Source organism: Erythrolamprus reginae, chromosome Z (genome assembly GCF_031021105.1).
Source record: "Erythrolamprus reginae isolate rEryReg1 chromosome Z, rEryReg1.hap1, whole genome shotgun sequence".
Taxonomy (NCBI): domain Eukaryota; kingdom Metazoa; phylum Chordata; class Lepidosauria; order Squamata; family Dipsadidae; genus Erythrolamprus; species Erythrolamprus reginae.
This window is the reverse complement of record NC_091963.1, coordinates 151,165,208-151,178,936: the sequence shown is the minus strand read 5'-3', so window position 1 is coordinate 151,178,936 and position 13,729 is coordinate 151,165,208. Positions and strand designations below refer to the sequence as shown.

The following is a 13,729-nucleotide window of genomic DNA, read 5'->3' as shown; positions in this document are numbered from 1 at the left end:
CCCCAGTTGTAAGTCGAGGACCGTCTGACTCACCTGGCAAGAGCAGCAGGTCCTTGAAACGGGCGCAGAGAGAGTGATACTCGCAGACCTTGGTGAGGGGGGGTCACGTCCACGGGAGGGGTCCAGCACACGCTCTCCTTGATGCCTGGCGTGGAGGAAGGAAGGTTTTTGAAGGCTCCAGGGCCCCCAGAGAGGCAAAGCCCACCCCCTCATTTACAGACCCTCCCCTCCCCACGAGACTGGCTGTGGAACTGCGAGCCACAAGACTTGGTTTTCTTTTAAAAGGCAAGAAATGAGAACAGAAGTTGCCTTCGGAAGTTGTGGGAGCTTCATTAGTGGAGGCTCCCAAGAAGAGGCTTGGACTGCCATGGGCCAGAGAAAGTGGGAAGGGTCTCCTGCTTGGGCGGGTGTATGTGTGTGGAGGTGGACTGGATGACCCCCAGGGTCCCTTCCTACTCTGTTATACTGTTCTTTCTTTTCCTTTTCCTTCCTTTCCTTCCTATCTTCCTGACTGAAATGGGGGTAGGGTCTTCTGCTGGGGCAGGGGGGCTGGACTGGATGACCTCCAGGGGTCCCTTCCAACCATTCTTCCTTCCTTCCTTCCTCACTGAAATGGGGTAGGGTCTTCTGCTGGGGCAGGGGAGTTGGACTGGATGACCGTTCTTTCCTTTTATTTTTCCTTCCTTCCTTCCTCTCCTTCTCTCTCTTCCTTCCCTCTCTCTTCCTGCCCTCTCTCTCTCTCCTTCCTTTCCTCCTCTCTTCTCTCCTCTCTCCTCCCTCCCTTCCTCAATGAAATGGGGTAATGTCTTCTGCTGGGGCAGGGGAGTTGGACTGGATGACCGTTCTTTCTTCCTTTTCTTTTTCCTTCCTCCCTTTCCTTCCTTCCTACTTTCCTTCCTTCCCTCCCTCCCAAAATGAGGTAGGGTCTCCTACTTGGGCAGCATGCTGGACTAGATGACCTCTAGGCCCTTCCAATTGTTCTTTATTTTCTTTCTTTTTCATTCCTTCCTTCCCTTGGGTGGAGTGGGGGGTTGGACTAGATCACCTCCAGGTTTCCCTTCCAACCTTTCCTTCCTCCTTTCTTTCTATCCCTTTTTTCTTCATTTTTTTCTTTTTTCTTTTTCTGTTTTCTTCCTTCCTTCCCCTTTCTCTCCTTCCTCCCTTCCTGAAATGATCTTTTGCTTGGGAGGGAGGGTGGGTGTTGGACTAAATGGCCTGCAGGGCCCCTTCTACCTCTGTTATTCTGTTCTTTCCTTCCTTCCTGAATTGGGTGGGTGGGGTTTGGACTAGGTAGTCTAACAAGGTCCCTTCCGACTCTTTTTAATTTCCATTTTAGGATTGTAAAAGGAGGGAAGGGAAGACCCCCCCCCCCCAGCTCACCATCCACCATGTCGGCCTTCTCCATATCCCCTTGTCCTTGAGGGTCCGTGCCTTCTGCTCCCACTGCCGGCGTTTCGTTGGTTATGATGGTGACCTAGCCAAAAAAACACCCAGGTCTCATCTACTTGTTTAACGACACGCCGAACGGCTGTGGCGAGCAACTATTGCCGATTATTGCAACGATACAGCAAACTATCTTCTCAATAAACACCTCACCTTTCTGTTTCATTTAAATCTAAAGGTTTGTTCTACTCTCTGTGTATCTAGGGGAAAGAGTAAAACGTGGGTTAACTATCCATGTCTATGAGAATGCGGAATGCCCTCTGTGGATAGGATAGGATCAAACCTACGTGCCTGGTCTAAAGTAACCCACTCCTGTGATAAGCTTAAGGGAATAATTATCCATTTAAGCTTCCATTGACCTAAGGTCATTAAAACTCTTCTTTTATCTAATGTCAAAACTAATTAGATTCTCTTCTGTTTATTTAGCAATCACACCTTGACAAGGTTTTGTCTGTATGCTATGTGTCACATACGAACCAATCGCATCGCAACTAAGTTAAGTGGAGAATTAATACTTCACATTTGTATACACAAGAAACTGGTAATACATAAATACCGTATTTTTAAGAGTGTAAGAGGCACCTTTTCCCTCCCTAAAAGAGGCTGAAAATTCTGGTGTGTCTTATACAGTAGTACCTCTAGATACGAGTTTAATTCGTTCCAGAACGGAGCTCGTATGTCGATCAACTCGTATCTGGAACAAATGGCTTTAGACTTTGTTTTTCCCTGCCGAGATATCCAGAAGCAAGGATTCTTGCGCCACCTAGTGGAAGCTCGGCTCGTATCCCGAATTTGAGCTCGGGTGTGGAACAGAAATTTCGCTCCCGTCGTGGCTCGTAACTTGGAATACTCGCATGTGGAGCAGCTCGTATCTAGAGGTCCTACTGTACTATGAATGTAACATTTTTTGAAGCTCCCCCCCCCCAGCCCTAACTAGGTGCTAACAACCTTCCCAGCTCTTACCTTGCAAGCTCTTTCATTGTTACTCTCTGTAAAGAATGTTTTCCAAGCCCTACATCATTGATTTATTTGCTCTGAATGTTTCTTTCCAGGTGCTAACGATGTTCCCAGCTCTTACTAGCTTGCAAGCTCTTTCATTGTTACTCTCTGCAAAGAATGTTTTCCAAGCCCTAAGTCATTGATCTATTTGCTCTGAATGTTTCTTTCCAGGTGCTAATGATGCTCTTACTGGCTTGCAAGCTCTTTCATTGTTACTCTCTCCAAATAAGGTTTATTCTAAAGCCCTTAACCAGGGGATAAAATAATGTGCTGGACCTGTCCAGACTAAGGACTCAGCCAGATGAAAACCTGGTAAGCAGATTCCTCCCCCTATTTTCCTCCCCAAAAACTAAGGTGCCTCATATTCCAAAAAATACGGTAATAAGCTGGCAAGTCCAGAGGGAGAACTTCAGATCAGAGAGATTCCTGGCCTGGACAAGCTTTGTTCAAGAAATCATGTTTCTGTGTCTGTGATTTCTACAGAGCAGGGCCGTTAAAATAGGGGGGAGGGGGAACATTGCTCCCCAAATATTCTCGCTTAGCCAAGGGAAATTTGGAGCCCCAAAGTTGGTGTTGTGAGTGCTCCTTGTCCACCTCAGGTCGTGTCAGGTTCTGATGAGCCAGGCCCCTCTGGGTACCCTGGGCCAGCGGGGTTGCCAGCTGTGAGAGAGAAAGCGACCTGAGTGAACCACTAGAGGGGGCTGATGTGACATTGGGGGAGTGGTCCCAGTCAGAGAGTGAGGAAGACATGAGAGTGGAAAGCAACTGGATCAACCCTCGCTATAGAAAAAGGCTTTGAAGGCGAGAGGGGTGACAGAGTAAAAGGTATTAATTCACAAGCTCTCTGAGGTGTGATGTCACTTCCAGGCACTATAAAGGAATGGGACTGTGGGAAATGGGGCGTGGAGACTCAACACCCTTCTTTGCAATAGACTTGAAACTGGAGGTGTGTTGAATGAAGCTTTAGGACCATGATTTCTCCTTCTTAAAAATACAATCCTTGTTGGACGCTGTGCTAGTGAAAGCTTTGGTCAGCAGATACAGGGGGTGGGCAGAAAAATGGAAACACTTGATTTTTTGGCATCATAACGTTTGAACATGTTCAAATCAACCAAAACGTGACATATTTTAATGTTTTTTAAAATTCTGTTACAGTGTTCCCTCGATTTTCACGGGTTCGAACTTTGCGAATAGCCTATACCACGTTTTTTCAAAAAATATTAATTAAAAAATACTTCGTGGGTTTTTTTCCTATACCACGGTTTTTCCCACCCGATGACGTCATGTGTCATGGCCAAACTAATAATTTTTGTAAATAAATAACAAAAATAATAATTATTGTTAATAAATAATTATGTTTATAAATATCAGGATCACTAAGTGTCTTATTCAATGGTGAGTACCAGTAGTAATGGTGAGTAAATGGTAGTTAAGGGAATGGAAAATTGCAATTTAGGGGTTTAAAGGGTTAAGGGATGGATTGTGATACTGTCCACAGCCAAAAATGGTGTATTTACTTCCGCATCTCTACTTCGCGGAAATTCGACTTTCCCGGGCGGTCTCGGAACGCATCCCCCGCGGAAATCGAGGGAACACTGTATTTGATATGTTTTTTTAAACTACCTTTTTTTTTTAACAGAAATTTAAGGAAATTGGTTATAACCTTCTAGAAATGGCAGACCTCTCAGACTTTCAAAGAGGCCGAATTGTTGGTGCTCGAATGGCAGGCGCTAGTGTAACGGAAAGTGCCCAGATGTTTGGCGTTTCAAGAGGTCATGTCTCAAAAGTCATGACTGCTTTTGAAAGAGAAGGAAAACGTCCTCAGCCAAGCACAGGTCTGGTCGAAAGTCGAAGTCGTCTGAGAGAGACCGTCGGACTCTAAAGCGAATGGTTAGAGCGGATCGCAAGACCACAGCTTCTAAAATCACTGCAGAGCTCAATAGACACAAAAACTGCGCGAAGGGAGCTTCACAAATTTGGATTCCACGGAAGAGCTGCAAGGTGTTTCCATTTTTTTGTCCAACCCCTGTATATGTTTAAGTAAATGGCATTTATCTCAGGAATGCACATAAAGAATGAGTTCCTGGCGCTCATCCCCGGACATAGATGACAGCTAGTGCTACAGAGATAAATAGCGGCTTCTGTGAAGTTTTTAACCCCGCGTTTCATTCATGTATGCTTGATTTTGAATAAAGAGTGGGATTTTATCATACAATAAGTGATTTCTGATATTGTTATATGCTCCGGAGGGCCGTGTTCAGCCCAGTTGGGTGTGTGGGTGGGGGGTCATAAAGTCCAGGATTACCTGTGCTCTCCAGGTGCTGCTTCAGCTATGCTCACCTGAAGCCCCTCCCCTCCCTCCCTCCTTCCCAGCCGGACCCTCACCTGCTCGCACTGGCCGTAGAGGTCGAGAAGGACGTAGCAAGGGCTGGGGATGTCTTGAGCCGCCACACCCTGGTCCACGCCATTGATGTACAGGTGAAGGCAGCTGCTGGCATCCACCAAGACCCCCAGCACTGTCCCCTCGGGGCAGGTGTCCAGGTTGGGCCCGTAGTTCTCGCAGATCTGCAGAGGGGAGGGGGAAGTTCAGCACCTCCCCGAGTCCAGGCCTCTCCCGCGCGCACGCTCTCCGCCCCCCACCAACCAGCCGACGCCCAGCGCACCTTGAGGGAGTTCTGGAAGACGGAGTCACGCTGGAGGAGCCAGGTGGAGCGCTTGAGGGAGCAGGCGGTGGCCGGGAAGTTGAGCCGCTCCGGGGAGCTGCCGATGACCCCCAGCGAGAGGGAGGAGGTCCACTGGGGGTTGAGGGAGTCGATCTGGAACTGGGGGAGAGGGGAGGCCGGTCAGAAGGGGAAGGGGGTCCCCGTGGGGGTTGAGCAGGGGAGGGAGGGAATAAAAGTAGGAGGGAGAGAAGGAAGAACGAAAAGGAGGGAAGATTTATTTATTTATTATTTGGATTTGTATGCCGCCCCTCTCCGAAGACTGGATGGAAAGAATGCAGGAAGGAGAAGGAAGGAAGGAAGGTAAGGAGGAAAAAGGTAGAGAAGAGGAACGACAGGAAATGAAGGGAGAGGGGAGGAAGGAAGCAAGGAAAGTAGGAGGGAGAGAAGGAAGAACGAAAAGGAGGGAGGATGGATGGAAAGAATGCAGGAAGGAGAAGGAAGGAAGGGAGGTAAGGAGGAAAAAGGAAGAGAAATGACAGGAAATGAAGGGAGAGGGGAGGAAGGAAGCAAGGAAAGTAGGAGGGAGAGAAGGAATGAAAAGGAGGGAGGATGGATGGAAAGAAGGAAGGAGAAGGGAGAGAGGAAGGAAGGTAAGGAGGAAAAAGGAGAAAAAGGACAAGAAACAAAGGGAGAGGGGAGGAAGGAAGCAAGAAAAGTAGGAGGGATGGAGGGAAGGAAGGAAAGAGGAGGGAGGCAGAGAGGATGGATGGATGGAAAGAAGGAAGGAGAAGGAAGGAAGGTAAGGAGGAAAAAGGAGAAGAATGACAGGAAATGAAGGGAGAAGGGAGGAAGGAAGGAAGAAAAGTAGGAGGGAGAGAAGGAAGAAATGAATGAAAAGAAGGATGAAGGGAGGTAAGGAAGAAAAGGGAAAAGAGGAAGGACAGAAGGAGGAAATGAAGTAAGGGAGAGGGGAGGAAAGAAGAAAGAAATGTAGGAGGGATGGAGGGAAGGAAGGAAAGAGGAGGGAGGCAGAGAGGAAGGAAGGATGGAATGAAGGAAGGTAAGGAGGAAAAAGGGAGAGAGGAGGAAGGACAGAAGAAAAGAAGGGAATGAGGGAGGGGAAGGAAGAAAGGAAGGGGGAGAGAAGGAATGAAGGGAGAAGGAAGGGAGAGGGAGAGAAGAAAGGATTGAAAGAAAGAAAGGAGAGAGTGAAAGAAGGACAGAAGAAAAGAATGAAAGGAGAAGGGAAGAAACAAGCCCAGGGGGGACAACTGATTTGATTACCGGCCAGGTTCTTCTTCCTTTCCTGACTGCCTCAATCCCCCTGGTCACACGGTTTAAGACCCAGTTTAGGACCGTCCTGACTTACAACCGGGAAGGGGTGCAGGAGAAAGGCTCCACTACGGACATAGGTCGAGAAACACGCCCCTCCCACCTCCACCCTCGTTCAGTCCACCCACCAGGCGGGGGTTCCAACTTTGGGCCACTTGCAGCTCCGGGCAACCGGTGGGCGCGTGAATGCGAGATTTCGCTTACTGCACATGTACAGAAGGCAAATCTCGCCCCAACATACTCGCCCGCCAGTCGTGCAGTTCCATTACTACTGGTGCGGTGTCCCCCCACGGTTCTGCTATCGACCTGATATTGCCCCTGTCCCCAGAGAAGGCGGGCAGGACAGCCCAGCCAGCGCCTGGCGGAAGACACCCCCCCCCCCCAGAACATAAGAGCCTAAGAAGAGCCCTGCTGAATGGGGCCAAAGCCCATGGAGTCCAGCATTCTGTGTCCCACAGTGGCCCCCCAATTGTCCATGGGGATCTTGAGCAGAAGGAGAAGGCAAGACCCTCCCTTTCCCTTGACCCCCTACAAATAGGACCCAAGGGAACCCTGCCTGCCTCAACCAACATAGAGGCGACACATGGACATCCGTTTCAATCACCACCTATGATACACTTGGCCTCCATGAATCTGTCTAATCCTGCCTTGAAGCTCTCCAGGATGACAGCTGTCACGACCTCTTCTGGAAGGGAATCCCATCAACCAAGGACCCTCTGGGTGAAGAAATATCTCCCTTGATTTGTCCTCACTTTCTTACCTATGAACTTTAGGGAGGGGCCCCTCGTCCCCTTGTGTGATGGAGAAAAGGATTTTTCTCCATCCACCTTTTCTATCCCATGCAGGATTTTATTCCCTTCGATCAAGTCCCCCCGTAAACGCCGTCTTTCAAGGCTGAAGAGACCAAGGCCTTGCAACCTGGTTTCATGAGGGAGGGGCTCCATTCCCTTGGTCATTCTTGTGGCCCTTTTTTGCCCCTTTTCCAGTTCCATTCTATCCTTATATCCCCCAGGAAAGTCCTTCCCATGGAGGCAACCTTGGGGCAGGGGAGAGAGACCCCCAAGGGGGGGTTGAGCCTAGACCACAACCCACCTGGAAGAGCTGCTGCGGCGGCAAAGGCTGGCCCACCACCACGATGCCCTGGTTGTAGCTGGAGACCCGCGTGGCCGTCAAGTTGCCGTTGGACAAGAGGATGTTCCTGCCGTGGTTGCCCAGGAACTCCATGGAGGGCGTGGCAGACGGCAGGTCATTCTCAGCCTGAAGGACACAAGAGAGTCAGAAGGGACTAAACAATGTCGTTTGGTGGAACCCAGGGGAAGAGCCTTCTCTGTGGCGGCCCCGACCCTCTGGAACCAGATCCCCCCAGAGATTAGGACTGCCCCCACCTTCCTTGCCTTTCGTAAGTCATTAAAAATTCATCTCTGCCGCCAGGCATGGGGAAATGAAGACACACACCAATTGTCAAGGTTGCTGTATGGTTTGAATGGATTGTGTGATTATTTTATTGTAAGGGTTTTAAATTGTATTTATAAAAATTGGATTTGTATACTATTTTTGTTGTTGTGAGCCGCCCCGAGTCTTCCGAGAGGGGCGGCATACAAATCTAATAAATTATTATTGTTATTATTGTTGTTGTTAGTACGGACCGGGGTGGGCTCTTCCTCTTCTTCGCTGTAGGGGTCCGAGGCGACCGATGGTGGGTGGGTGCCCTCCGCCTCTTCTAGCATGGTGGAGCTGACGATGGAGACCGAAGTGACCCGGCCGTAGAGATCCAGCACCACAAAGACATTCTGGACACGGGAGAGGACGGCTGTCAATCGCTTTGAACATTTTCCCCTGGTAATCTTCAGACACCTCCCCCCTACCTCTCTCTCATCCTTCCTTTTAATTCCAATTCCTTCCTTCCTCTTTCCTTCCTTCCTTTCTCTTCTTCCTGTCCTCTTCCTGTGTTTCTTTTACTTTCTTTTTGACTCTCCTTTCTTTCCTTCCTTCCTTCTCCCCTTCCTTCCTCTTCTTCCTTCCCTCTTTCCATCTTTCTCTTCCTTTTTCTCTTTCTGCCTCTTCTTCCCTTCCCTCCTTCTCCTTTCTTTCTCTTTCTTTTTTCTTCCTTCCCTTTTATCTCTTTCTGCCCTCCTTCTTTCCTTCCTTCCATTCTTTCTTTTCCTTCCTTTCATTTTCGTTCCTTCCTTCCTATCCTTCTCCCCCCCTTCCTTCCTTCTCCTTTCCCTTCCCTTTCTTCCTGTTTCCCACCTTTCCTTCTTCTCATTCTCATTCCCATTGCCTTGCTTTCTCATTTATTCTTCCTTTCCTTTCATCTATCTTTCTTTTCCTTCCTTCCTTCTTCCTTCCTTCCTTCCTCCATTTTCTGGACACAGAGAAAAACAGTCAGGAAGACCTTTCATGATGGAATCACTTTGAACCATCAAGTAGCTTCCTTCCATTTCTTTTCCCTCTCTTTAATCCTTCCTTCCTTCCTTCCTCTATCTTTATTTATTTTCTCCCTCTACCTTTTTCTTCCTTCCTTCCTTCCAGTTTCTTTTTCATTCTTTCCTTCCTTCCTATCTTTCCTTTCCACCCTCTTTCTCACCCTTCCTTCTTCTCATTCCCATTGTCTTTTTTTCTTCAATTTTCCTTCCTTCCGTCTATTTCCTTCCTTCATCTCTCTATCTTTATTTCCTTTATCTTTTTCTCTTTCCTTCCTTCCATTTCTTTCTTTTCCTTCCATTTTCTTTCCTTCCTTCCTCTTTCCTTCCCTCCTTCCTTTTTCTCATTTATCTTCCTTCCTTTTCTTCCATCAATTTCCTTCCTCCCTTTTTCTATCTTTACATTTTTTCTTTCCTTCCATATTTTCTTTTTCTTTCCTTCCCTCCTTCCCCTTCTTACTTTCTTGTTAATTTTCCTCCCTTTCTTCTCTCTGCCGCACAGCCTGATGGGATTGAATCCCCCCCCCATTTTACAGCCCCATCATCCACAGCCGGGGACCCTCTTACCTTGGCCACGCCTGTGGCGGCCGGCCCCATGTCCTCCCCGTCGATCAGCAGGTGCATGGTGTCGTCAGTGCAACGCTTCACCCCCACGCGGCTGCCCACCTGGAGGACGAATGCAGGTAAGTCCTCGACTTACAACGGTTCATTTAGTGACAGTTCAAAGTTACGACGCCACTGGGAAAAAAATGTCTAAGGACCATTTTCAACATTTGTGACAACTGCCAGCATCCCCGTAGTCACAGTCCTCTTTTAACGACCTTGTGGGGTGGAGTCTTGGGCAACTGGATGGAGCCGACTATTTTACTGGCCAGGCGCCTATCCCTGTCGCCAGTACGGAGTTTTGCTTGCCAGATACATTCACACTGTGCCCGAAGAAAATAAATAACTGCCTCTACCTAGGATCGAACTCACAGTCTCCGCATTATGAGGGGAGAGCTCTCCACCTCTAGGCCTCCGCACCCCAGGCGCATCCCCGTGGATACCTGATCAAAATTCAGAGGCCTTGCAACCGACTCATATTTATGATGGTCGCATGTGATCTCCTTTTACGACCTTCCGATAAGCGAAGTCCATGGGGAAGTCGCTTGTTCGCTTAACAACCCTGTTGCTAATTTAGATTTTTGGGGGGGAGTGGGGGAGTTTATAATTTTTTTATTTTTTTCCGTACCTTTACAAACATACAAAATCACATACCTTCAAATTTCAATACAATATAATATAGTCTCAATCACTAAATTCTTAATTAAAATTCTTAATTTATATCTATTTAGTTTTGGTATACATTATTTATCTTGTGCTTTCTAATTTTGTCATCTGGGTTTCAATGATTGTTTTCTGTTCTCATTCAAGTCCAAAACGGAGAGGGGCGGCATACAAATCTAATAAATAATAATAATAATAATAATAATAATAATAATAATAATAATAATAAGCTATCAAAATTTCTATTGGCTATTTGCTTTTTTCCTACTAAATCTATGCCATAATGCTTCGATCCATTTCTTATATTCATGTTTTTTAACCCTCATTTTAATATAGCTGCCCTTTAAGAGGAAAAATCCAGATCTACTTCTCTTCAAAACAACAAACAATATCAATTCATACCAGCTATATCGTGTCTTAAATCTAATTATAACAATAGCAACAGAGGGGGGAAAACAAAGATTGTTATTAAAGAGTTCAAATTGCATTATCTTCTTTCCATGCTTATGCATTACGTGTTGTTTCATTATTGTTGTATGCCACCCCGAGTCTACGGAGAGACGTGGCATACAAATCTAATAAATAAATAAAAATAAATAAATAAAAAAAATTATATCATTTCTTTCATTTTGCAAATATATCATTTCAAGTTTGACAAATCACAATGGAAACGTAACATATTTGTTTTTCCAGTATCTTGCTGACTTTGTTAACTACTGTGATTCGCTTAAGGCAGGAAAAGTTGTAACCCGGAGCAAACGGGCACGGCTTCTGCAAAGGTTACAAGAACCAATCAGCTGCAGCGATTCAGTAGGATACTGCTGTGATCCCCTAGGGGATGGGGTCTAAAATCTTGCCAACTTTTAAGATTTGTGGACTTCCACTCCCAGAATTCACCTGCCAGCAAGCGTTTAACCAAAATTAAGACTGACAAAGGATGAGAAGAAATATGGCTAAAATTACCCTGGTCGCATTTTTCGATAGCACTGTATAGGTTTTTTTCTTTTCTTTTTATACTTTTTTTCCTCCACAGTTCTCATTCATATATCAATGCATATTATTATTATTATTATTATTATTATTATTATTATTATTATTATGTTGATACAACACAGCAAACGAGATCACTATGCTGGATTCCATATTTCATCCCCAGTCGGGCGCTTCCCAAGCACCTAGGACTGCGTGATGTAGCGGCGAATTATGTTTGCCGACCCCAGTAAAGTGGCCTTTTGCAATTGACAGATGGAGATTTTGTCAATTCCGATGGTTTTCAAATGTCCGCTGAGATCCTTTGGCACTGCGCCCAGCGTGCCAAGGACCACTGGGACCACTTTCATGGGCTTATGCCAGAGTCGTTGCAGCTCGATTTTTAGATCTTCGTATTTCACTAATTTCTCTAGCTGCTTCTCCTCAATTCTGCCGTCTCCTGGGATTGCGATGTCGATGATCCATACTTTCTTTTTCTCCACAATCAGGATGTCTGGTGTGTTATGCTTCAAAATTCGGTCAGTCTGAAGTCGGAAGTCCCACAGTAGTTTTGCTTGCTCATTTTCAACCACTTTTTCGAGCTTATGATCCCACCAGTTCTTTGCCACTGGTAGATGGTAGTTCCGGCACAGGTTCCAGTGGATCATCTGTGCCACAGCATCGTGTCTATGCTTGTAGTCAGTCTGTGCGATCTTTTTGCAGCAGCTGAGTATGTGATTGATTGTTTCATCTGTTTCTTTACAGAGTCTGCACTTTGGATCGTCGGTTGATTTTTCAATTCTGGCTTTGACAGCATTTGTTCTAATGGCCTGTTCTTGTGCCGCCAGTATTAGTCCTTCTGTCTCCATTATTATTATTATTATTATTATTATTATTATTATTATTATTATTATTTAGATTTGTATGCCGCCCTTCTCCGTAAACTTGGGGCGGCTCACAGAATAAATATAAAAACAAAGCGTACAAGACAAATCTAATACATTAAGAGTACAGCTAAAACCCCCATATATTACTCAATCAGACAATCCAATCACACCATGCATAAAATGTATTGGTCGGGAGGGGGGGGGGTGAAGATCCAATTGCCCCAGGCCTGGTGACATACGTGAGTCTTAAGACTCTTGTGGAAGGCGAGGAGGGGGGGGCAGTGCAAATCTCCAGGGGGGGGGAGCTGATTCCAAAGGGCCAGGCCCCCCACAGAGAAGGCTCTTCCCCTGGGCCCCACCAAACGACATTGTCTGGTTGACGGGGTCTAGAGAAGGCTGGCTCTGTGGGACTTAACCGGCTGCTGGGATTTATGCGGCCATAAATCATATACAGTGGTGCCTCTACTTACAAACTTAATTTGTTCCATGACCAGGTTCTTAAGGAGAAACGTTTGTAAGAAAAAGCAATTTTTCCCATAGGAATCAATGTAAAAGCAAATAATGTGTGTGTTTGGGGAAACCACAGGGAGGGTGGAGGCCCTGTTTCCTCCCAGGGGATTCCTAGAGAGGCCCCACGGAGGCTTCTCCCCGCCTTTTCCGGCCCTGTTTCCTCCCAGGAGATAGAAACATAGAAACATAGAAGACTGATGGCAGAAAAAGACCTCATGGTCCATCCAGTCTGCCCTTATTATACAAATATAATAATAATAATAATAATAATAATAATAATAATAATAATAATAATAAATAAATAAATTCTGGGAGTTGAACTCCGCAGATATCTCCCAGTTGCCAAAGCTTCCCTTTGACTGACCCTCACCCAGCCTTGCCCTGCAGACCCCCACCCCAACTCACCCCGAGTCGCTCCAAAGAGCAGCCGTAATTTTGCTTCTGCAAGATGCCGTTACGTCGGACCTCCGAGCCCGTCACCAGCCAGGTCACCTTGGATCGCAGCTCTAAGAGAGACGAGGGCAGCCCCGTGGCCATGCAGAAGGCGTCCGAGGGGAGCAGCGTGGTCAAGCCCATGTGGACGGATCCGGACCACTTCTTGTCCATCTCGTCAATCTTCACCTGAAGGGGACAAAAAAGGAGAAGCAGGAACTTCAATCGTGATAAGTTGTAAAGATATATAAGAGCTGTGTGGAATATCTATCTATCTATCTATCTATCTATCTATCTATCTATCTATCTATCTATCTATCTATCTATCTATCTATCTATCTATCTATCCGATTTTTATCCCGCCCTTCTCCTTAGACTCAGGGTGGCTTACAACATGTTAGCAATAGCACTTTTTTTAACAGAGCCAGCCTATTGCCCCCACAATCCGGGTCCTCCTTTGACCCACCTCGGAAGGATGGAAGGCTGAGTCAACCTGGAGCCGGTGATGAGATTTGAACCGCTGACCTACAGATCTCCCGTCAGCTTCAGTGGCCTGCAGTACAGCACTCTACCTGTTGCGCCACCCTGGCTCTAATGTACTATACTGCCGTGTGCTAAGTTGTAAAGATATATAAGAGCTGTGTGCAATATACTGCATAGAATATACTATACTGTTGTAAAGGCATTTGCTGTAGAATAAAGAATATACTATATTTCTGTGTGCGCAATAGTATATGTACCGGCTGTGTGCAAAGAAGAGATGTATTGTGGACTGTATTATAATTACTGTGTAAGATTGTGGAGA

The 13,729-nt window shown here is 46.4% G+C and overlaps 1 protein-coding gene across 1 annotated transcript in view; it reads right to left on the bottom strand.

Annotated features, from left to right (window-relative positions):
* Positions 1-13,729, bottom strand: part of NEURL4 (neuralized E3 ubiquitin protein ligase 4) — a 54,009-nt gene that overhangs the window by 5,297 nt on the left and 34,983 nt on the right. Inside the window, 9 exon segments of the mRNA XM_070728733.1 lie at positions 34-100; positions 102-145; positions 1,381-1,474; positions 4,828-5,007; positions 5,106-5,264; positions 7,530-7,694; positions 8,084-8,227; positions 9,428-9,526; positions 12,898-13,113. Of these exon segments, the coding sequence (XP_070584834.1) occupies positions 34-100; positions 102-145; positions 1,381-1,474; positions 4,828-5,007; positions 5,106-5,264; positions 7,530-7,694; positions 8,084-8,227; positions 9,428-9,526; positions 12,898-13,113 (1,168 nt within the window).